Source organism: Spinacia oleracea, chromosome 1, assembly GCF_020520425.1.
Source record: "Spinacia oleracea cultivar Varoflay chromosome 1, BTI_SOV_V1, whole genome shotgun sequence".
Classification (NCBI taxonomy): Eukaryota; Viridiplantae; Streptophyta; class Magnoliopsida; order Caryophyllales; family Amaranthaceae; genus Spinacia; species Spinacia oleracea.
The window spans coordinates 129929335-129955195 of record NC_079487.1 but is presented as its reverse complement, the minus strand read 5'-3'; the positions used below and the strand labels follow the sequence as shown (position 1 = coordinate 129955195).

Sequence of the window (25861 nt, the reverse complement as noted above, 5' to 3'; positions counted from 1 at the left end):
GCACACCTAAAACAGGATGTCAATGAAAGATTGTCCACTGTTGGTGTACCTTTAACAAAATAATGTGGATGTCTTGAGTTCAAATTGATCTATGATATGGCAGCCATCAAATATTTATTTATTTTTTAATTAATTAATTAATTAATTAATTTAGGGTGGTTGGGGTGGTTGCTATCAAACAGCTCATGCTCATCACACCCACGCTTTTGACCTTTTGGAAATTTTGGGTGGTAGGGGATACAACTTGGGTTTGTTGGGAATTCAAATGCACATTATTTTTTCAACTTGCCAAACAAAAATTAAGCAACAGCTTTTTGTGAATAATAATCCTTGGCATGAAGTATAAAATTCTCATTTCGAACTTCATCATTCCATCTGTAAATCTGTACAGAAATGAACTGTTACAGTGTTACGTATATATTAAAAAAAAAAAAAAAAACAGCCGTTATGTGTAGTCGCGCATGTTGCACGATTTCATTCAACTGTTTACATTCTCTATACGGAAAAAAAATAAAAAATTGATTTGATCTGAATCCAACCCGACTGGCCGACTGTCCTACTACGGTGAAAAGATGGTGACTGGAGATAATTCAGAGTGTGCAAATTGGTTGAATAAGTTAGAAAGGAATGCATATTCTTGATTCTTGATTCTTGTGTTAAGTGCTTTAACATATTCACAAATCACTGTGATCCCTCCCTCCGTACCACAATATTTGTTTGTGTTTTGGAGAAGAAATTAGGAAAATAAATAAAAATAATTACATCTCTGTGCTCCCTCCAGATTGTTCAAAAAGAAAAAGAAGTAAACAAGTTAAAGATTGAGTTACTTCAGAGGTAATGACTTGGCTGAAGAGGGGAGGAAACAGTCAACAATGGGCCATCTAAAATACCTGGCTGCAAAGCTGCAAGGCCGAAGCCTCCTGAATGAGGAACTGCTATTGGAGGTTGTTGTGTAATTGAACTGCTACAAGTGAGATCAGATTTCAGTTAGTGCTCAAATCCGATAACAAATTCCTTAAAACAGTGATAAAAATATTCAAGAGTTAATCCACCAACCTGAATGAAAGTGACAATGAGGGATCAACTGGATGAGGCACGCCATTTCGGCAAGGTGAAAAAAGTGACCAGAAAACTGGAGTAAGAAAACACACGTCAGTTTTCAGTTACTCACAGAGAATTGAGAAACACGTAGCAGCATATTCTAACTTTTTGTATAACACAAAATGGTTATGCAAGAATTACCTGACTGCTGTGGATGATCCTGGAAACTGGAACAAAAATATATATCCTGAAAGGTAAAATATACAGCTTTAGATGATCAGCTAATTTCAAAACAAAATACAACACTGCCAGTTGCTCTACTGAGCAATTGATTCATGCACTAACCTGCCGTGCGCTTCCAGGTACACTAGGTCCCATCTCTGCACAAAGCAATACCATCATAACTTTTAGGGTTTACAGATTAGGGGAAGTAAATCAAGAGAGTAAACAACATCTAAAGCTGGGACATGTAAAAATGAAGTCAAATCTGGAACATAATATCTTAAACTTGCATATAATCAAACAAAAAAAAAATCGAAAGCACTCTCTCAAAATTGCAATTTAGAGAGTAAACAACATAAAGTGAAGTTAATGGTCAATCAACTAGTTGTCAGTGACTCATTCATTTGTCAAGTACTTCATGTAAATTAGTCTCCAACCAAGAAAAAGAGCAAGGAGCCAAAAGCATCTTCATTTCCCAAAGGATCAACAATTTTAGAAAACAACCAGAAAGATTTAGAAATAGTCCCATTAACATGCCTCTTAATTCTCACACTCCTTTTCACTAGCATAACATACAGATTGGTTCAATTCTTTGGTTTTCAGTAATCTAATAATAGATTGTGGTGCTATCATCTTAAAAAATGGCTATCATTATCCAGTTTAACTTCTGTTTTAAGACATAGTTATCTCACCTAAATCAGAAACACCAGGGTTCACAGCCAATGTCAACCCGAGGAAACAATCATCTGGTTTGCTGTCGAAGTCCCATAGGTTTAGTTCAAGATTTGGCTTTGATTCTGTTTTGAAAAAAAAGGGCGATTAAACATCATCAAAGAATTAGTGAAAGCTGGTTATACAGAGAAGTGGTGGTTACAACTTACTTGTATACTCTGGCTTGTTCTGAAAGGGGTCGTGAATTGGACGAGGCACCGACAAAGCAACCTGCCATAGCTTATGTAAGAATATCTATATCGATCAACCAAGAGAGATATTATGAAACTTAAATTTGCATCATTACATACATGGAAGAATGGGTGTTGCAAAGCCTGTTCTGCTGTTGGCCTCTTAAGTGGATCCCAAGAACACAGTTGCTGTCAATCAAGAAAAGCATCATAAATTCAGACTCCCTCACATGCACAAATAACAAGCAAAAAGCAATGACCATAACTTAACCAAGCACAAATTTTCAACACTAAGGAACACATACTCTAATAAGATCAACAGCTTCCCAGCTAGCATTTGGTATGATTTCGGACAGATTCGCAGGCAAAATCTACAAATATCAGGAAAAACCCACCATTAAGCTACAGAAACAGTGCAAATGCTTCATAAGTAACCGATAAGAATATATCTCACCTCTGAATAACTAATATTGATTAATTGCGTAATGTTCTTTGCTTCGGGAAACACAGTCCAATCTGGAGCACCAAGTATACAGCATATTTTGTACAGCTGGTCTGTTTCACTGTTCATAGATGCCATATCAGCGACATCACCAGATACCAGAATTAATCATAAAAGTAACAAAAACACTTTAATCCAGTTCTCAACTAATAGGCATGAACTAGAAAAGAAATATATAAAGGATTTAAGGGTATGCATAAGGCACACTGTTCAAAATCAAGTAACTTCCCCAAGTACCAGGAAGTAAATGTTTGGGCCAAATTGTAGTCATGTGTCTTATATTTTTCCAGAGAAACAATTTTGTCTTTCATATAAAAAGAAGCAAATTAAGGCTTTTACATGGACTCCTCATCATTATCGACGATATGTAACTTGCATTATGCCGGTATTCTGATACTTTGAAGGTCATATACGCCCTTATGTTCCTATACATGGTACAAGCCCATTTTTCTTTGAAAAAAGACCCTGGAAACATGAAAATAGTATAGAGCATACTCCTCACAGACAAACATTTCATTCCTTTGGACAAAAACCATAAATGCAAGTATCTAATTTCCTCTCTCCAACCCCCTCAGAGTCTCAGACACAAAAAAGCAAAGGGCAGAAGCAATCATTATCAAGCAAATTATTAGGTTATAAGGAAAATAACATAAACCATATTCATTATTGAATTTTCCCAATGGTACAATGTTACAAACTATTCGGCGAAATAAACACCCCAAGAATGTGTACAATCAACTGAAGAAACTCTACAAAGTTTCCCTCAAAAACAAAAAAAAGGAACTCTACAAAGTATTTATCTTTTCACAGCAGAACACTATGATTAAAACAAACATTACCTTTCTCCAGGGAAGATTGGACACAGGTTGAAGAGTTCGGCAAGCACTGCACCAACAGCCCACATATCTGCAATAATACATAAATCACTTAACAGCTTGCATGAGAAAGACAGTATATACCAAATTAATGAAGTAATTGGAATCGTATTTGATAAATAAGCCACATAGTTTGAATACATTTCTACATGAAGCTAAGCATGTATATAAACTTGCACAGAGACAAAACACGGATACAACAGACTGCAAAACCATCCCCGTGTTAGCCCAATAGAGAAAACCAGGATCACAAGTGCACCCAACTACGAGTATTAAATTTTTTGTTCTAATGGATATTAATATAGAACTGACAATACGAAATCCATGATTAATTTAGCAGGTAGTTGAGTTTAACTGCTGCAAGATATACAATATTTCAGAACAGAATCCTCCAATATAATAAAAAACTCAAAACTAATACCACAGAGAACCTTGTTGGAGCTTCATATGTACTCTACAAACTATGGAGGATGTGTTGTTAAGCAACATGTCAAAAAAAACAAAAAAAAATCATACGTTTTTAGCAGTTTTATAGTTCCGGCCTTTCATATTTCTCTAATAATGCAAATTCCATAAAAATACGATAGGATATCCACAATCCACGATGATACAGACAGACAGACAGACAGTGAGAAAATTTATCATGGTAATGCAGAACACAAAACCCTGAAATTAATCAAAAAACCATCAGATAGAAACAGCAAGGGTGAAAGAGACTCAAGAGAACAAACCAATAGCAGGAGTATAGGTTGAAGACTTTAACAGAACTTCTGGGGCCCGATACCTGGAAGACAATTCAAAATTCCATAAGAGATGATGTACAGCTTATATGCATCATGGAAGATGCAGCCATACATGAAAAAATCACATGATAATACAGGAGAATAGAAGTACATGTTTAAAAGTATAGACATAACCAGCGGGGCAGAATAAATTAAAAACTCACCAGCGCGTTGAAACATAATCAGTATAAGGAGGCATTGATGAAAGTTCTCTGGCGAGTCCAAAATCCGCAATTTTGATCACATCATTTGTAACAAGAAGATTCTCTAAAAAAAACAAAAAATAGAAGGTTAGGGTAAAAATAAGGCACATATAGAAGTAAAAAACTAAAAGTATTTAATAGACATAAGTGAAACTTATGATATGCTGAAAGCCAGCATAACTAAACATCATACCAGGTTTTAGATCCCGATGAAAGTATCCATTCCTATGCATATGTGTCAGTCCTTGAAGAACCTGAGTCAAAAGGTTTCTTATCTCCTGTTCCGAAAATGGTCTATGCCGCTCCTTCATTAATTGATAAAGGTTGTATTCCTGAGATAAATACAGGTTCATAATGCTAACTAAGTTATCATGTAAGAAAGTTATTGCGATCCTAACAGTTACACATTCTAATATATACAGAGTACATGTGAAAACACGCACTCAGAAGAGAACATGGTGTGAGTAGTGTGTGACTCTGAAAACATGGTGTGAGTAGTGTGTGACTAGACTGATAATAAGTCTAAAACAGCAATTATTGGTCAACTAGCCTGCCATAATTCCTCTGCAGCCAAATCATTTCAAAGTCCTAAATCATCTATTCATCTTTAGCCAAGTGATTGGATATACTCTACAATCTACATAATAATCTGAAGATTCTAAAGCCCTTCATCATCTCTCTTCCTCAATTTGGCTCACTCATGCACTGCATTTTGTCAATGCTGAGATTAGCCACGAGGGATATAATGGTAAACAAAAAGACAAATCAACATCAGAAATTGGCTCTCCCGAGCTAATTTATCCTTTTAGCAGGGTACAATATCAGAAAATTATTTATGCAACCTAAAAAATTACACTTGATGGTGTCAAATGAGAGTAAGTATATTATTTGGAAACCAACAGTAACTGAAGGATGGAACTAAGCTTTATTTTGATGAATTCCTTCACTGCTCAAATCCACCAATCACTTTTCATTGTTTTCTAATCCAAATTTAAGAGAGGTATACTGGGAACCAATAGGCATATCTAGCTTGAAACTAAAGTTAAGTCAGTATCTAAACAGGTACAAATGTTACTCAAGAATCAAGATTGCAAATAACAAGATGATTAGAAACATACCATGTATTCAAATATAAAAAACAGCTCATTATTTTCTCGTACTACTTCTTTCAGCTTTATGATGTTGGGATGACTCATTCTACGGAGAGACTGCAAAAGAAGTAGGTAGCTTGTCAGGATCCTATCACAGGCTGAAAGTAAATCGTGCCACAAGCATAACCTGCAGTATTCATTATTTTAAGATTAACCATGGAACATATAAAGTACCTTCACTTCCCTCAAATTTACACATTCTTCCCAAAAATAGTACTTCCGCTTCATTTTCTTGACAGCAACCTGTATATTTAAGATCAGTTCATCTATCAGTCTCACAAACTAATTCCAAGGACAAATTCAACCCCTAACCCAAAAAGGCAAATAGATAAAGAGAGAAGTACACAAAGAGCAAACACAAGTCACAATGAAACAAAAGAAAGTAAAATCAGTATTTTCTTATTTGAAAAGGGTGCACTGTTGTCCATAAAAGTTGAGGAAAAGAAGATCACGGTGAAGGGTTTCCCACTAGACTTTGAGCTAAATAGGCTTAAGAATTATAGCAGCAAAAAGTTTCAGAGATGCTTGTGATATGCAGGTGCTGATTTATGTGATGAACGTGGGAGAGGATAACATAAGATGAACTATGAATATCCTCTATAAGAAAATATGGATAAGATAACTGAGATGAGAAAGTATACATATTATACCAGCAAGCGGTACGTCGCCAACTTTAGAAATGAGACAAATATTACCAACAAAATTAACCAAATGCTCATCTTGAATAACACAGATCTAATATTCAGCTAGTAAGAAACATTGATTTAGTGGTGCTGGTGAAGAGAGCATGATTAATCTAAGGAGAGAATCTTGACTTATAAGCAGAAACAAAATTATAGATTTATTGTTCTTCGAACTGTTGCATGAAAAAATGATGACACTAGCACGAGAATTTGAAAGAATGCCTTACAATCTCATAACTCTCTCTATTGACAGCCTTATATACAGTTCCACAAGTTCCATCTCCAAGCTCTTTCAAAAGTTTATATCTGCAAGAAATGACATCAGCAGTAAAGAAAACGTGGAATGACAATGATAACAGGTGCAGGTTAATCAGTTAAACAGTTAAACTAATTTCTTTCCATTGCGAATTCAACACAGCATGAAACTGACCTGTCCATTATTAAAAAATTGGATCACGCCCGAAACAAAACTGTCAATGGACCTCTAACAACCTCCAGGCATAGCTTTCTTTGGGAACAAAGTCTGTGTCAATTGCTTGTATATGAAGGCTAGTGTTCAATTGTACCACACTATGAAAAATTTTGTCGAAGACCTGCTTCTCATCATAAAGATTTACAAAATCCAACGGAAATTCTATCAACATGCTTAGATTCAGCCGCTACGAGCTGCCTCACTCAACTGGTACCATCTAAAACCCACCAGCAGGAAAACAAAGTCGCTTAAACACGAAATTGGTTTACTTTACAGAAAAGCAAATAACCCACTTATCAAGTTCCGTTTCCATTTACTTCTACTCTGTCCCATGCGAGACACCTGCAAAACACAAAATCAGCTAATCACTAAAAATCCAACTTTAAATACCCAAAAAAATTCATGATAAGAAAGAAACAAAAATTCAAATTAAAATGTCACAAGAACAAACAAAAAGAGCAATTACCCAATAAAGAAACAAACAAAAAGATATCCAGTTTCATACTCTACAGGCAGAAAGATTGCTATGTTAAAGGTTTGGACATGGATATGAGTACAGGGATCAAATATGCAGGATTTGATCCAAAATGGAGTGAGTAACAGTTTAAATGTACAATATCCGATACGGGTACTCGAGGTGAAAATTAACAGTCGGTCAGAATAACATAGGAAATACTATTACTGATACAACCCAGAAAGCCTGAATCTGTATCAAGTTCTTCCCTCTCTTGGCTAAAATGTAAAATTTACCAAATGCTCATTGGAAATTAATAAACAAATTAAAAAAATCATCAAATAATTATACAAATAACATTTCAATTAATACCAGTGCTTTTTATTATCCAGGATTCACAAGAAAAACGCAGATTAACCTAAATAAAAAGGATCAAGCAGACGAATTTCAAAGAATTTAACCATTTCTATTAAGAAATTACAAACATAAATAAAAATTGCGAACAAGAATGTAACTATAACACACTGAACAAGAAAAAGATTAGATATTTTCTCAAGAATTAATCAAAATAATTAATGTAGGATGAAAATTAGTGAAATTCAAACAGAACCTCGTCAAAAAAATTAAATTGAGCAGAAAAAACCCCCAAATTACATCAACAAAATTTTATATTCTGAAACAAAATTAATCAAGCAATAATCTAAGTATTTGAGAGGTTGTAAGGATCGAAACATTTGAGCTTACCAAGAATTCTCACAATTTGCGAATTAAAGCCCAGAAAAGGGAAAATTTCAGAGGAAAATAATAAATGTGATTATTCGGATCATGAACAATGTACCAGCGATTTCTTCGTAAAGAAGAAGAGGAGATGAGAGAGAAAGTGAAGAGAGGGGGAGAAAGTGAGGAGAGAGAGAGAAAGAAAGACACTTGTAGAAGAGGGAGAGAGAGAGGGGTTAAATGCTAATGGAGTATGGCTTAAATTTCGCAGAAGAAATTGAAGGAGAAGAAACCAGAGAAATTCATTTTCTTTATTTTTTTTAAAAGAATACACTAGTAATGAAAAGGAAAAGGAAAAGAAAAAGAAAAAAAAGAGAGAAAAAAATACTTCTTATAAAAACTATAGAGATTCTAAAAATCCAAAATTAACATTTTTTTTCTTTTTTTAAAAATAGATACTAATATTTTTTTTAAAATGAAAGATAGTACGCACTTGCATACCTAGATAATTTTTACCTAGTTTTTTATACGGAGTATGATTTTTTTTAAAGATCCGTAAGCACTTTCCCGTAAAAAAGATGTTTAAAGATGTCGAAAATCCCAACATACGCCTTTTTTTTTAACATAATTCACAATTTACGTCCACGTCAACCAACAAATCAACCTTCTTTTTTTTTCTTTTTTTTTTAATTATTGATAAGTACAAATAGGTAAACCGCCATTTCAACTAACTGTTTATAGATTATGTGGTGAATTGATTCAACTTAAAATTTTAAACCGACAATTCAGATGGCGTTTCTTTGAAGAACCGGAGAATTTTAATTTTGTTTTTTTAAAGACAATTGATGACGTGAACGATAGATTGAGTGTTATGTTAAAAATAGACGTATTCTGGCAATATCAACATGTTTTATCATTTTCAACGAAAATAGCTCAGGTCACATGGTTATCTTTATTAAAAGAAAATTTTTACTAAAAAATAAATAACTTTTACATTATATCGGGTAATTTTTAAGCATTTTTGACAATTTGTATCTGTTTTATTAAGAGTTTATGCTTTTGTAAATTGTGTTGCATACTTGCATAGCAATATGCTGCTATGTCTCATAATCCGGTTTGCCCGAGATCTAAACGAGTCATGCCTTGGTTTTTAGTTATACTTGGTTCGAATTCGAAATTTCATGAAAAATCACGAATTTTATTACTATATAACTGTTTTTTTTTTCTATTTGAAGTAGAAAATGAAACAGGTAAAACTGAGACTAAATTAAACCTTTGAGATTCAAATCAAATTTAATCGAGCCTTCAAGTTCTAGCCAAGCTTCAAACTCATCATAGTCGAGCTCGAGGCAAACTTTCACATGCTCAATCTAGGATTCTCGGTTCAACTTGTCAACACTAATTTCCAATTGTTTATCCTTTTTTTTTGAGTTTTTGAAGAAAAAAAAACATATATATATATATATATATATATATATATTAAAATAAAAATAGATAAATAAAAATTCGATAAAAGATAAATAAACACTTAGTAAATTTAATAGGAGTCAACTACTACTTAGTAATTTTAGGAGTCAACTACTGGTAAAAAGATAATAAGAGATAAATTTTTGTTAGGAGTCTAAATAGATAAATAAATATTTACTAAAAAATAATATGAGTCAAATTTTACCAGGAGTTAGCTATTATGCTCTATATAATGCAACTCCAAAAAAAGACATGCTATCTAATTATCGACATGATATATGCGTTGAGGTAGTCAATTATACCGACCTCTTTCACGGCGGGTTTGTGACGGAATCATGTCGTAATTGTTCTTTTACGACGGAAAATCTTGTCGTCGTTAATACTTTTACCCCATAAAAAGTAACAAATCATGCATTCCCGTTGTAATTTTATTTTTATGATCCGTGCATTGCATGAGCTTAATTCTAGTAATCTCTATTATACAAGGGAACGCATGAACGTCGTAAATAGTGATTGATTATTTTACATTTTACTAAAATTAGAAAAACAAATACAAAATTTTATATTACAATATAAAAGGTAATCAATTTAAAAGGTATTTATTAAAATTCCCAATATTAAACTAAGAAAAAATTACCAATAAAAGGGGAAAAGTATTTAACAAAATAAGTATCGTTTAGTAATAATAATAATAACAAAAGAAACAAACAAAGAGGAGGAAAAGATAATTGATACTTTTGGTCAAAACAAACAAAATAATGGATACTTCTAATTTCTTTCTAATAAAGTAATAAAAAAATCCCAAAAAGAAAAAGAATATTTATGAAGTATGAAACCAAAACGCTATTGCTTCATCGTGGTCCCTTTTAATAATAGTGGACCTCATTCTATATTGTTATTGGCTAATTTAATACTTCCAATTTCCCTAAAAAAAGAAAAGTAGGATTACTGGAAGTTACCGTAATGCCCCTCTGAAGACTGTTTCAAGATAAGCTAAGGATGAATTGACTACAATAGGCACCCGATTAAGATTAGGATAAGTACAACGACTACTTCGTTATAAAGATTTTAATGCATGGATGCGTGCTTCACATCTATACTAATATATTAAAAGGCGTTGTGAAAAACGTATATGTGTCACGTAGTACTCTCCTCATTATGCCACATCATCCACTCACCAAGTGTTACGTCATGGACAACCAAAAATCAATATAATGAGGTTCGAACACCAGACCTCAATTGTGGATGGTAACTCTCTTTACCATCGTAACCAACCACCAATTGTGGTTTATCTCTTCATATAATTTATAAATAAATGATAACGTGAAGTCTAAAACAAATAAATTTTATGTGACTTTTTTAATTTCTATGGACTATTGAAAAAAAACAATTAAAGCATTATGTCAACCATGAATAAACATGATATCATAAGTTTCATAAGCATCAACTATAGGATTGTCATACATACCTGCATATATATCTAATTTGGTGTTTATTAATTTGACACACTTAGTTCTACGAGAAAACAAATTATACAAATTGTAAGATGATATGATTGAAAAATTACTTGCCATGATAGATTACGAACTTAACATATATTTTTAATTCTATAGAATACAAGTGTTTTAATCAAATATTGAGCTTAAGAAAAATCAAAAATTTTAATTAGTCAATGTAGCAACCGGGGCATCGCCCGGGCCACACACTAGTTTTAAGAAATAAAACATGTATTACAAGGTTGACGATTTATAGTATATTATTAATATTGAAAATATTACAATTTTAATGGATATGAAAAAAAAAAAAAATAGATATACACTGAATTTCTTAAAAGTTGACTTAAATAATAGAAATAATACTTGTATATGATTGCATTATGGTTAATGAATTTTTTAAAGTTGACTTAAATAATAGAAATAATACCCGTATATGATTGCATTACGGTTAAATTATATGAAAACGGAAATATGGAATACCCTGTTTAGTTTATATTCACAAGGGTTTGGATTAAATGAAATGAAAGAAAATTTACAAACATAAAAGGATTTGTAGTTAGATTCTGTCATAATTTTTGAATCTAGATCCCATTACCATGACAAGGAGAATGCAAGTATCAAAGCTTTGGTAACTTTTTTTTACAACAAAACTTTAATTATCTTCTCTCGTAACTTATTCACGACTCACGAGTAGGTCACATACTTAGAAAATATGACTATTTGATTAGAAAGTGTAACTATCTAATTGGAGAGTATAATTATAATAACAATAGAACATAACTATTTGATTACAATGTTCAGTTATCTGGTTAGAAAATACAACTATTATAGCAACAACAACAACAACAACAACAAAGCCTTAGTCCCAAAATATTTTGAGATCGGCTAACATGAATCGTCGTAGGAAATCGTCATATATATAAGACTGTCATACGAAGTATATAAATTTTGTACTAGTATTTGTTTATCCTGGACACGTACAATGGTAAATCGGAGAATTTATATAAGGAATGCACCTAACTACCTAAGGTTATGTTTATTTTTATTGTACTAAAGAGTCTAAGGTATGATTTTTTCTTTTTCCCCCCCTTCTGTACTCAAGGCACTCTTTTCATCCAAGTAGAAGTTAAGCCAAAAAGATAGGAGTGTACAAAATTTGAACTTATCCAAGATTACAAATTTACAACTATAACAAAAAAAATAAAAAAAAATGCCACAACAAATCAATAATGATATGCTCTATCAATAATATCTTGGCCTAGTGTTAGACTAAGGGTCTCAGGTTCGAACCCCGTCTGCCATTTATATGTCAAAACCTAATAAGTTTTCCAAGATAATCATCTGAAAACTTTCTATTCAAGGCTCCATATCCTACTACAAGCATCTTCAGCTTTACTCGCTCCAAGACTGTTTTAAGCTTTTCTTCCTTCACCAAATTCACCACAAATATTTAGGTTCTGGATCTGAGTTTGATTTCTTCTAACAAAGTACAGTATTTACACTTGCATAAGCAGAGACCCAGAAGATGAACTCCACAATGATAACTTAACTTTCACGCCTCTTTCAGCCCTACCTTTACGCATTGCACTAAAATCTTTCTAAACTGTAATATCTCAAATGAATATATTTCCTGGTACAGGTTAACCTTTTTTGATCCAAAAGTTATTTACTGCTCCCTCCCTTTTATTGCATAACTGTATAAATTATAAAAATTTAGGGTTCCCTATAAGCAAAATCCGGAGATAAGAAATAAGCATCAAATTGATTTCAAAACTCCCAAATTCTAAATCTTTAAAGAATAAACAAAAGCAGCTCAGTGTGCAGCCAAAATCCCATTCTTCATCAATTAATACCATATTGTAGTTGGTAATTTAGATGCATTATTAACTAAATAAAATTAAACAATAAAAGACAAGAGTAGACGCTCCTAACCGTATCCTAATGGAATATCCAACATTCTTCAAGCTTTCCTGTCATTTCTCTGTATCAGCTATACTATACAACTACTCCGTATAAAAAGGCCAAGACAACTACAAACAAATGAAGACACATAGGTAAGTTTTAACTTACATGTTTACAACCTAAAAAGAAATCGCCAGACCAATGGCTTGCCCAAAACCTCAACAAGTTCTCCATTAGACAAAACCAAGTTATAAGCTTGAAACGAGGAGTATAACTGTATAAGTATAACTCAAGTGGAGGAAACTAGGAAAGTATAACATTATGAAATACTTGAATGTTTACAACTAGGAAAGTATAACTCAAGTACTATAAACTTAAAAGTTTGTAACCTTCAAGCAATATATAGCGGGTCTGCATCAATATTTTCTATTCAAGGCTCGATTATAATCTTCCCTGTAGCATGACCACCCATTATCCTACTCCAAGCATCTTCACCTTTACTCAAGGGATGTTTAGAGTCTATGACTGTTTTAAGCTTCTTTTCCTTTACCAAATTCACAACATATTCAAAGTTGGGGATCTTTGGTATCAAAAGCAGAGGCACCAGCTGCTTTTTGGAGAATGTTAGCTTTTTCCAAGCAAATGTCATCATTGCAGTTGGGCCAGGAGTCAAATCTATTACCTTACCTGCTTCACTCAAATTGGGCTCAAAGGTGGACCAAGGGATTCCGCTTGCACCGTGGACTACGTAGTCATATTTCTTTCCTGACGGGCTTGTCAAGGACGCCCCTTCCGGAGTTTTGTAGTCAAGAACCTCATCGGCACCCAAGCCTTTCACGAAATCTAGGTTGCGGGCTCCACATGTTGCTGTTACATGCGTGTTCCCGAGCTTTGCCAGCTGGACCGCATAGTGGCCCACACCCCCTGATGCAGCCGTGATCAATATGTTCTTCCTTTCACCACTTCCATCGAGCTTGATGTTGGCAAACTGGGTGAGAGCTTGGTGAGCCGTGAGGGCAGCAACAGGTAAGGCAGCACCTTCTGCTGCTGATACTTCTGGTGGTCTAGCAACTGTCAGGTTCTCCTTCGCCACGGCATATTCAGCTAGTGCACCCCCAGTCTGTCAGAAATAATAACATCAGTAAAATATTTGGTTTTCACCGAGCTTATTTTTTCACTTATGAGATAGGGCATATCACCTATAAGTACTATGACCATCTCACCAAAATAGCAGGTGCTTTAACATGTATGTCCCTCTCTCATGTGGAGTTCAAGAAACCTATTCTGGTTGAAAGAATGAGAACAGGAAAGCAATTAACTTACAGCATGACTAAGCACGGCCACGACTTTGTCACCAGTTTTAAACCTATTTACAGCAGATCCAGCCTGGACTACCTCCCCAGCAACATCAGTTCCTGAACCAACACCAAAACTGCTCTTCAGCTACGACGAGATAATAGAAGAGATAATCATATTTCCTGCAAGGAACTGCCTTAACTTGAACAAAAATCATAACCGATTGTACTATGCCTTTTTCAATATTTTACACTACATTGAGAACAGTTTAAAGAAAATGGGCGCAACCGTAGCCTTTCCAGAAGAATAAAAATGAACTAGGAATTCCAAACTTGTTGTTCACCATGATATTAGTTAAAATGTGAATACCACAGCATAACACAGCAGCATAGAGAGAGTAAAATCTTGAGCATATAACAGACTCCTATAGTACAACAGCATTATCTGTTTCAAATGTTGAGCTCTCCAATACAAATCACATGCTCCATAAATAGGGTGAACCGCTGCAACTGACTACTACCATAACAGACTACTATAGTACAACAGGCTGCTCACAGAACAGAGCGTGGTGGAGGGTGGATATACAAACCAACTTTAAATGTCAGTCAAGAACGGCACTTCTCTTTAAAAAGCTAATGCATCTGATTGGGGAGGGGGGTGATCTCCTGCAGGAGTTGGGTGTTGATCCACTTGAGCGGATAAAAAATCATGGGGTGCATAGGAGCATTGTCATCCACCCAGTACAAAACTCATGCTCAACAATAGACAAGTACAATCCAACATCGCACTTTCACAAATTTGACAGAAGGTCAAAATCAAGCTGCTCAAAAAGTGTACAACATTTGCTGCACTAAGTTAAGCCTTGAGGGAAGAATGTGAATGAGACAACAGATAATGACATACCAGGTATAGTAGGGAACTTGCGGGGTAAGAGGGGACGAAGTACACCCTTCTGAATCTTCCAATCAATTGGGTTCAAAGTTGCAGCCTCAATTTTAAGCAATAACTCATCAGACTTTGGATCAGGAACAGCAACTTCAACATGCTGCAAAACAGACAACAACACTATTGAGAAATCTCCAAATGAACATTTTGGTTAAGGCTTATTTCATCTGTTTCTTGTTAAAGTTCCGTTTATCTGCTTAATTAATGCACAAAATATTCAAACATACAGCATACATCAATAAACTAGTGACTATGAACAAAGTTCAAGAGCAAAAAATGATGACTCTTCTTTCTTGTAGCTGACACTAAAGTTCAATATGTACACTTGAATAAGCAGAGGTATACGTCAACTACACTTGAAGTGCTGAAACAGCAAAGAAAAATGGCATAGGAAGCTTGGAAACTCCAACCATAAAGGGTATAACTTCCTAAATCCAAAGGATAGGAGACGGACTTCAAGCAGATTGAGCTCCTCTTGGATAACTTGACGTCCACGTCCCTTTCACTCCTTTCAGCAGTAACTCTATGACTCTATGCATAGCACCAAACAATAAATCCTCAAATGAAACCGTTCACACTTACAAACTACATTTTATATGATCAACATTTTGTACTGCTCCCTCTCTCTTTAGCATAACCACATATTTAAAGATTCCCTTTAAGCAAAATCACCTAAAGATATCCTATGATTGGCAATTTGGCACAATGGTAAATGGGGATTATATAAACAAGTATAATTAAGTATACAGCACCGCCCATTCATCAGCCAATTAAACTCCAAATTTGCGGTTTTTCTATTCCTAAAATAAATGAACTAAAACGAAGCCTTTTCAATTTGTCAAACACCCATCTTATAAATACAGTACTAATCCAGATGAATCAAAAGAAAATTCCCATTTGCTAATCTACTTCAATTTCTCTCCTCCCTTAACAACAAGAACTACAACTTCACCAAAGCCACAGCCTCAGTCCCAATGAGACGGGGTCGGTTGCATGAACCAAGAGTCTATTTCATGTGGTCATCCACAAAAACCCTCCTCCCACAAATCAACAAATTGGGTGTTTAATAGTACTATAATTCTATCATCAATCTTCAACTTCTATTGCTAACGAATACATCAAAAATGAAAAACCAGTCAAAAAAATCAATCAAAATTTTGACGGAAATTAAAAATTAGGTAATTATTACTCAATTTAAAGATAAATGCGTTAAAAGATTAAGAAAGCGAGAAGAAAAAGAAGAGAAAAAATAGACCTTTAAAGCATCAGTTCCACCACCATAGCCAGAATATTGAATCGCATGCATTAGCTTAGCAGCCATTTGCGCGTCAGATGGTAATGGTACTGTATTATCTTACCACAGTTTGCGACGGTTTTTGTGTTTTAGGTGGGAATTGAATCAATTGATGACTTCTTGAAGAAGAATACGTGGTTTACAGGATCGCCACATTTGTATCGAATGTTGGGCCCTGACTGGACAGTGGACACTGGAGAGGGGAAGGAAAAACTCGGTTTTCACTTTTAATCGGTAAAAATCAGTAATTGTGGTCGAATTATATCAATAATCAATCATATTTATCAACAAAAACCATTTTAATAAGGATACATGAAAATCATTTTTGATTAGTTAAGAAATTATTTTCAATAAAAAATTATTTTAATCTTTAGAATCAGTAAATAAATTTTCGATCAATAAAATTTAATTTATTTACTTAGGGCTTTATACTTTATAAAGATATTCAACGAGAACTCAGTTGTTAAGAATGAAAGTATGTACGTAGTATACTGTATACCGTATACCCTTACGGTTATACGGAGTAGTTCTTCGGACAAAAGAAAAAACTAAAGATTCTTCTTCACTTCCAATTAACAACCGTCGTTAACCCAACCCTATATAAGAAAATTAATACGGAGTAGAAAGTTCGTTTAATTACTTGCTTTATTCTTGTAAAAACATTACAAATACTTGCTTTACTCGGTAGTTGAATGTTCCATTTCTAATTCATCTAATAAAACCCTTTTTCTTTTTTTTTTAAAAACACAAATTCATAGGTAAAAATTATCTATTTTTTAGTGATAATTTTTTTATTTTAATAAAAATATTTATTCAAAATCACTAATATTGTATAAAATTAATCATTTAACACTTAAAATGTCTTTTTTTTTAATTATTATATAAAAGTTTATCAAAACATATTTTAAGTTATAAAAACTAGGTAAAAGTTACAAACTAAGTAAAATTTATTTCGGTGTACGATAAGGATCCTAATAATACACCAAAAAAATATAAAATTGATCCAGTACGTGTAATTTGAAATGTGGATGGTGTACGATAAGAATCCTAATAATACACCAAAAAATATATAATTGATCCAGTACGTGTAATTTGAAATGTGGATTAAATACAAAGAATTACGTAAATATAGATTGATTATGGTTTACATGTCTACTTACATTACACCAACAATACTGCGTTGTGCCTATAAGAGCACACGGCTATACAAGCATTTGAGGGAAACCTATTACAAGTCTAAGAGAACAACTCAAACCAAAGTTCTTACGAAAATGTGTATGATCTTCAACAAAAAACTAGTGTTTATGCATAAATAGATAAATATTTTCTACTCAAAACTCTATTATAACCTTTCCCATAGCATGTCCACTAATAATCCTACTCCAAGCATCTTCAGCTTTACTCCAGGGATATTTCGAGTCTATGACTGTTTTAAGCTTCCCTTCCTTTGCCAAATTCACGACATATTCAAAGTTCTCGGTCTTTGGAGACAGAATTAGAGGCACCAATGGCTTCTTAGAGAATGTCAGCTTCTGCGTAGCAAACCTAATCATCGTACCAAGGCCAGGAGTCAAGTCTATGACCTTACCAGTTTCACTCAAATTAAGCGCGAAGGTGGCCCACGGGATGTCCATAGCACAATGGATCACGTACTCATATTTCTTTCCCGAGGGGCTTCTCAAGGAAGCACCTTCTGGGGTCTTGTAGTCAAGAACCTCGTCAGCACCCAAACCCTTGACGAATTCTAAGTTGCGGGCCCCACATGTTGCTGTTACATGCGTATTTCCGAGCTTTGCTATCTGGACTACGTAGTGGCCCACACCACCTGATGCAGCCGTGATCAAAACGTTCTTCGTTTCACCACTTCCGTCAAGTTTGATGTTTGCATGGGTGACAGCTGTGTGAGCTGTAAGGGCAGCAAGAGGTAAGCCTGCACCTTCGGCTACTGATACTTCTGGTGGTTTAGCAACTGTCATGTTCTCTTTTGCCACCGTGTATTCAGCCAGTGCACCACCGGTCTGTCAGTCAACGAAACACCAGTCACATTAGTTAGCTTCTAAATAAAGCTATTCTGATTGAAAGAATAATGGGGATTGAGAAGCAAGCAACTTACAGCATGGCTTAATAGGGCCAGGACCTTGTCACCAGCTTTGAACTTTGTTGCAGAAGATCCAACCTTGACTACCTCCCCTGCAACATCAGTTCCTGAACAAACAACAAGAGTTAACCATCAGCTATAAATAGTGTTACGCCTTGCAAACTTTTACGCTATACATAGACATTTTAAGGAAAATGGGTGCATCAGGGCCACTCCAGTAGAACAATCATGAAAATGACAGTAAAATAGAAATTCAATTTAACTGCCCTGAATCTAATATGTAATACTCTGAAATCTGAAGAAAAATGCAAGCCTAAAGACAGTAGTGTTACGCCTTGTCAGAGTTTTACGCTATACATAAAGACACTTTAAGGAAAATGGGTGCAGCCAGGGCCATTCCCATAGAACAATCATGAAATGACAATAAAATAGCAATTCAATACTTAACAATTGCCCTGGTCTAGTACTCCGTATGTAATATTCTGAAATTTGAACAAGACACTCGTGTAAATGTGATTCTACAAGAATCTAGGGGTTCAAATTTTGAGCTTTCCGTTACAGATCAGTAAATCACATTTTCATAAAAAGGATGCCACTAAATAGTAAATAACTAAATACCACCCATCCATAGATTTCTCAAAGGAAAAGGAGGGAGGGGGACACTTCAATCATTAATTTAGCACCATAGGGAGGTATACTTCTAAGTTCTAACTGCTACGCAATGAACCCAGAAATTCGGGGTTTAGAGATGGAATGCCTTCCATCCATACCGAACCTCATGCTCAGGGAACTGCAATGTGCATTCCAACATCAAGCTTTGTAAATTTTGAAAAGAAGATGACATTCAAACTGCTTTAAAAGTATGCTATCTTAACAACATTAAGTTAAGCCTCAAGGGAATAATGTAAATTGAGAAAAAAAAAATGCAGTATGACAAACCTGGTACATAAGGGAACTTTCCGGGTAATATGGGTCGAGGTATGCCCTTTTGGATTTTCCAATCAAATGCATTTAAAGATACGGCCTCAACTTTTAGCAAAACCTCATCAGCCTTTGGATCAGGAACAGCAATCTTAACACGCTGAAAAATAGACAACAACCCTTGTGAGAAGACTTCACAATTAGGACGTAAATCCAGTTATCAAAAATTCAATACAATGCTGAATCAGCTGACTACGAGTAGAGATTCAAGAGTAAAGAAGATGGCTTCATTTTCTATTTGTCTACATAACCTCAATAAGTACAGTATCAATATCTGGACAACCAGACCTAAGCCTCAAAGGAAAACACATATAACAGCAAAGAAGAGGAATTGAAATGTTCCATGTTGACGCATATCTAGCTAACATACGAAATACACTAACTTCAGAGGATGAACTCCCACAGGATAACTTAGGTTTAACCCCCCGGAACTACCTTTATGCATAGCACCAAGCTCTTCAGCTAAAACCCGTATGTCCAATTAGTTAATAAGCCTAAAACCTCTGACGAAAATAATTCGTTGTTTATTTATCTTTGTCTAGCAACTTTACTTTGGTTCCTATGATCCAACTTTTGTAGCTCCTCTCACTTTTGCTAATTCATGAGGGTTCCCTTTGAACAAAAAAAATCTGAAAGATATCCCATGATGCACCAATATGTAAGGGATTAACTTGATCAACAATAGTCACCAAATGTATTCCATATCAACATCTTTAAAACAACAACGGCGATGACGAAACAACAGACAACCAAGAACATAAAAACCTACAGAGTAACCTCAAACTAGTCGAGAGATACTAGCCCTGAATCATAACTACCCACATTTCAATTTGGGCCCAAAAATGAGATTAGAATAAACAAGTGTAAAATGCTCCTAACAACATCAATGTGAAATATACAGTGCCTTTAAGCCTTTCTATCATTCTTCTAAACAAGCAATACAACACAGTTGAAATTCTAACAATTAGCTGTTTCTCTAAACTGATGCAATATTTCAAATTTTCAATTCTGTTGAACAGAAAATTGTAATTATAAATATATTGTACCAAATTAATATATCAATCACCATTCTATCCAAGTACAATTTCCAATTTCCTAAAATATAGTTTATGCACTCGGGTGCACAATGCTCACGGTAGTGTGCACCCTGTTTTTAAATAAACATATAGTTCAAATACAAAAAACGTATTGTTCATACCCAAAGAACCCATAGCAAACGAATATATAGCTCAAATCCAAAGAACATATAGTTCAAACATTCCACTTGTACATGTACATCAAAATCATTCTCCATGTTCATTAGATTCTCAATGAATGTTCATTAGGGTGTACTTGATATACATTAAAATCATTCTCCATGTTTATTAGCTTCTCAATAAATATTCATTAGTGTGCACAATGCAGGTGTATAGTCCAAATTGCGCCAATTTCCCCAATTATCATCACCATCCCTCAATTTCCCAGTTATAAAATCATAAAATTGAAAGAACCCAAGTGCATTATCATACAATAGTGAACAAAATTGAAAATAATTGACAATAAGAAACTGAAATGAGGGAGAAAAAAACAACCTTTAAGGCAGTAGTTCCACCGCCATAGCGAGAATACTGAATCGCATTCATTAATTTGGCAGCCATTTGCTTGTCAGATGATACTCTCACCACATTTGGTGATCCTGGTACTTATCCTCCGATTTTTCAAAAGTGGGAAGAAAATTGAATGACGGAAACTTGATGCGTTGGAAGATTTCGGACCCTAAGTTGCTGCCGCCATCGAAGAACATTGAAAAGTATGTCCCCATAAGTTGGGGCCTCGCGTCGCGCAGACATTGGTGATTGTTTGAGTTTGGTATTCAAAAGTCAAATCCACAAGTCAACCTGATCATCCAAAAATATTGCTACAAGGTGCTAGAGTAACAACATTCTAGTGTTGTTGATGATGTTGCCACGAGGGTTTCCAAACCTTGTGTCCACATGGACAGAAGTGATCCAAATACAATCATCTTGAGTACCAACACATAAATGTCAGTACCCAAATGCAAAATTGCTTAGAAATACCACCAATATAAGTCATACAGTATATGTTATTATTGGTATTCACATAATTTGTATTGGTACTCCAAATTCTGTATTGGTACTCACTTGTGTCCAATATGGACACAAGTCACTTGTGACAAAGACTTCCTCATGTTGCCACTAAGGGGGAGACTATCCTTGTCCGGTTTGCTACGTCGGAATTTACAAAATTACCCTTATCATCAACGCTCCTCCTCCTTTTTCATGAAGGGTAATTTAGTCATTTTGGTTTTTAAAAAAATGTGTCCCCTCAATTTACCTCTTATAAACCGGTAAAATTGTCAAAAAATACCTTGTTTTTATGTCAGTATTTAAACTATTACCTTATTGGTATGATTTTGTCAGAAAATACCTTGAATTAAAAAGTTTATATTGAAAACAAGCCGTTTATCCTGTTTTTAATATTAATGAAAATTTCCTAGTCAATTCCTTATTGCGATCTTCCTTTCATCTACATAATCTCAAACCCCCTAAACAAACACCCGGTAATGCTTTCTTCCCTACGTATTACCTATCTTCTTTTTCTTTTTTTTCCTGATATTTAGAAATATGTTTGAAATGTGTGAATATTGTACATATGATGACCAAGGGATATTTATGGCATACATCAACAATTGAATAAACCGCCTATTTCATGTGCAAAAGGTCTTGCATGCATAAGGTGTACAACAACATAACTTTTACCCAGTTTTTTTGTAACTTTTATATTATTAAAAAAAAGGTTGATAGATAAACATTTTAAAGGGTTAAATAATTAATATTATACATCATTAGTGATTTTGAAGAAATATTTTTTATTAAAATGAAAAAATTTATCGCTAAAAAATAGATGACTTTTACATATATATATATATAGGGATACCTTTTAAGTATTTCACGTTAACTTTAACTTCGATATACAATATTTATCGTACACCCCATATAAATAAGAATTTATGTTCCATGTGTGGAAGAGCGATGCACTCCCTACTCTTTTTCTCCGATGTGCATACGCACAAAAGAGTCAACTCCAAACCTCTAAAATTGATCAACTCCTCGTCAACTCCCTTTCCCTTTTGCACAAAGCACAAATTACTTTAATCTCTAAATTGAACAACTCTGCGAGGGTGTGCCTGAACGACCAGGCACACACTCGCAACCCTATCCAAACTATATTCCCACAATCCCACGTACAGAAGGTTACATTTATAAGATGTACCATCAACAGTACGTAATGCAATATATATACAACGATTTTATTGAATATTTTTTCGAAAAACAGGGGAGTAATTCAAGGCCTTAGATGACCTAGAGATAAAAATAAAAAATAAAATCCGAATACAAAAAATCTTACAATAAAATAAAAGCATTAGAGTTGGTTAGACCACACCTAGCTAAATTTTTGTGACATGCTAGTATAATACGGAGTATTATATAATCATGACGATCCCCTCAAAAAAATAAATATATAATCATGATGATTGATGAAGCTTTGTTGAAATGGTTAATATATTATGTGAACCAGTATTTAATCTAGTCATAATCAAACAAAAATGTTATTTTCCTCCTTCAAATAATTCACTTAATTAATTACACACAAAAAGAAAAAAAATGTACATACGTCATCGATGAGGTCTTGACATAGTAATTAAGATTCATAAATTGTGTACAGGAGGCCACATGTTTGAATCTTCTCAGTTCTCTCCCTCGCTCATTTGTAACTTGTATTGCATTCTATGGCTCATCCGAACCAAGAAAAATAAAATAGACATGCATCAAGCATTTTCCTGAACAATTCCTAAAGCTCCCATAGAATTACTCAAAAAATCAGAAATCATAGTAACAATCATCTCAGAAAAGCCTTGAATAATCTCAGGAACATCATTTAATAAACCTTCAAAAGAATTCTTAGTTTGTTCAATAATTTCTCCAAGAGCAGATGACCCAGAAACAATAGACTCTATAATCCCATCCTTAATCTTATCAAAAATGGCAAATAATATGTACTTAATCACCTCTATAATGAGCTCGAACGCGTACTCGATGAACGACCGGAGTGCACCGGCTGCTTCTTCTAAGATCCCCTTGGTGGCCTCCCCTGGTACCTTGAATGCATGGATTATAAGCACCACGAAATAGGCTGTTGTTGAGAATATTACTTTGGTTATTACGTTGCAAAACGTGTTTATTATTGCGAATATTAGCTTAATTAGGGCAGCTAACATGTTAATTAGCTAGATTAGATTATATATTTCTTCTAATTGATCGAAGAACTTCTTTTGTTTGAGAATTTGGAGGAGAAAGGGATGAAGTTTTTTGCTTAGGAAGAAAGTAGTAAGGGGTGATGCAAGATAGGTAGAAATAGTACGTGTTTTTTAAGTATAGTTTAAATCGTTGAAGAAATAGTAGGTTGGTTTTGGTGGTAACAAGGGGGGTCCTTTTTTAATTTAAGGGTAGGTTTAATGTGATAGCTACACATTATATTTATTTAAGCCCTGTTCTGTTCATCTTAGTTTCATTTTTTCAGAAAAATAAGTTCAAATAAGTTCAGAAAAAATAAGGGTTGACCAAATAAAACTTATAACTAAAATAAGTTTTGATAAGTTTTAATAAGTTCAGATAAGTTTAGCTAATTTCAGAAAAAATAAATGAAAATCAGTTGAATAGAAAAAATAGTGTAGTAATTTACCCGGTAAAAGCAAATGTACAAAAAATAAGTGTATGGTTATTTCTAATATTACTTTAAATCTTTGAAAATTATAAAATTTTATGAGGATCGAGTGATTTTGTTTGTGTATAAAATATTTACAGAGTATAAATAAAGTTAAATAGTGTAGAAAAGATTCAACCGAGTTTACATAACACTTTGAATACAAACTACTTGGACTAACGATTGCCTCCTCTATACACTATAAAAACAGATTTTAATGCACAAAGTCGTGCAAGCAATAACTCCGTATCTTCTTTATTAATTAATCTATAATTGTTCTTGATTAATTAATCTATAATTGCTCACAAGTGTAAACTTAGCTTGTTTTTTTATTTTTTAATATATAAGGACTCTTAAGCATTTGATTTCTTATTTATAAGAGACATTTTTGTACGGAGTATCATTGTATGGCTATATACGTCAATGGGCAAATGAAAATGAGAAGTTAATCGGTCTTACCGGTCTTACTACGTACGTATGGACTACTCTTGTAGTGTTTTGAGCAAAATTAGTTGAATGATATTTCCTGTGTTTCTAAAAGATTTTTCCGAATCATATTTTTTACTTTATTAGAAAAGAAGGTAAAAGAAATTAAGTGGGTTGATAGTCTAGTCTGTTTACTAATTTAAAACTCCCTTTGTTCCTTAATACACGCACCGGTTTGACCGGTGCGAAGATTAAGACACTTGAATTGACTTACTAATTTAATATGTGGTAGTTGATAGTTGAGTATTTTTTTAATATAGTTAGTGGAAAATGGGTAAGGAGGTAGGGGTAGTGAGGGTGTTAATTTTTAAATGATTTTTTTATAGGGAGTGGATTAGTAGGTAAATGTGAGAAATAATATAATATTTGTAAAAAAAATTCATTTATAGAAGCGGTGCAAGTATTAAGGGACGGCCCGAAAAAGGAAAGCAGTGCGAGTATTAAGGGACGGAGGAAGTAATAGAATACAAGAGGAGACGTACATATAAGATCATGTACTATACAGAGTAAATGATACTCTGTACTACTCCAGTATAAGGCAAACTCAAAGAGAGACCGAAAAGAAAATTGAGGCAATTTTTTAGGGACGGAAAATATACTAATTTTCATAGTACTCGGTGGATTATTTGAGCGTAAAAGTGTTTCTCTAGTGGAGTAATGAGTGTTGGCCAATAAGCATAATGCCGAGTTAACACGTTACACGCCAAAGCAAGATTGCAATATACAATCCATCTCCATGGTAATATTTGTCTTGCCGTGAAAGTTTTCTAATTTGGTTCCTGAATTTGACAACGCTATGTTGCAAGTCCTGAAACCATGCAAGTCTGGTCATTCAAATGAAATTAAACAATTACAAAAGTATTACATAAAGGTTAACTTTCTTTTTGATTTTTGCTTAAGAAGATCTATAATAAAAGTTAGCAAATTAGTAACTATACTCATATTCTTATTTAAATTTTATTTGAGCTTATTAACCAAGTATGAATATTTTTAACGTGTTTCAGTACACGTACGAATCACGTTTTGGATCATGTACACGTACGAATCACGTTTTCATCAGCACGTGCACATGAATGTGGTTACATGTGTGCTTACATTTGGACAATACCTCAATTGATTTATGTTACT

General features: G+C 34.0%; 3 protein-coding genes across 4 annotated transcripts; all 3 read right to left on the bottom strand.

Annotated features, from left to right (window-relative positions):
* Positions 1-608: 608 nt before the first annotated feature.
* LOC110803182 (serine/threonine-protein kinase MHK) lies at positions 609-8393 on the bottom strand. 2 transcript variants are annotated; one of them, XM_022008672.2, is made up of 18 exons: positions 8032-8393; positions 6792-7175; positions 6589-6667; positions 5853-5921; positions 5646-5735; positions 4721-4859; positions 4489-4591; positions 4274-4326; positions 3507-3573; positions 2620-2728; positions 2471-2536; positions 2286-2354; positions 2145-2205; positions 1956-2060; positions 1387-1421; positions 1243-1288; positions 1057-1132; positions 609-964 (listed from the first exon to the last, which is right to left on the bottom strand). In XM_022008672.2, the coding sequence occupies exons 2-18, from the start codon at positions 6797-6799 to the stop codon at positions 829-831; spliced, it is 1311 nt and encodes a 436-aa protein (XP_021864364.1). In that variant the 5' UTR covers positions 6800-7175; positions 8032-8393; the 3' UTR covers positions 609-828. The 2 variants fall into 2 exon arrangements, with proteins under 2 accessions (XP_021864364.1, XP_021864371.1); XM_022008679.2 differs by having other exon boundaries at positions 609-961; positions 8032-8320.
* Positions 8394-12798: 4405 nt separating this feature from the next.
* LOC110803175 (quinone-oxidoreductase homolog, chloroplastic-like) lies at positions 12799-16658 on the bottom strand. The gene is made up of 4 exons (NM_001426483.1): positions 16366-16658; positions 15069-15210; positions 14193-14284; positions 12799-13989 (listed from the first exon to the last, which is right to left on the bottom strand). The coding sequence occupies exons 1-4, from the start codon at positions 16429-16431 to the stop codon at positions 13300-13302; spliced, it is 990 nt and encodes a 329-aa protein (NP_001413412.1). The 5' UTR covers positions 16432-16658; the 3' UTR covers positions 12799-13299.
* An 850-nt stretch (positions 16659-17508) lies between these two features.
* Positions 17509-21485, bottom strand: LOC110802762 (quinone-oxidoreductase homolog, chloroplastic-like). The gene is made up of 4 exons (XM_022008212.2): positions 21055-21485; positions 19442-19583; positions 18518-18609; positions 17509-18422 (listed from the first exon to the last, which is right to left on the bottom strand). The coding sequence occupies exons 1-4, from the start codon at positions 21118-21120 to the stop codon at positions 17736-17738; spliced, it is 987 nt and encodes a 328-aa protein (XP_021863904.2). The 5' UTR covers positions 21121-21485; the 3' UTR covers positions 17509-17735.
* Between the last annotated feature and the right edge of the window lie 4376 nt (positions 21486-25861).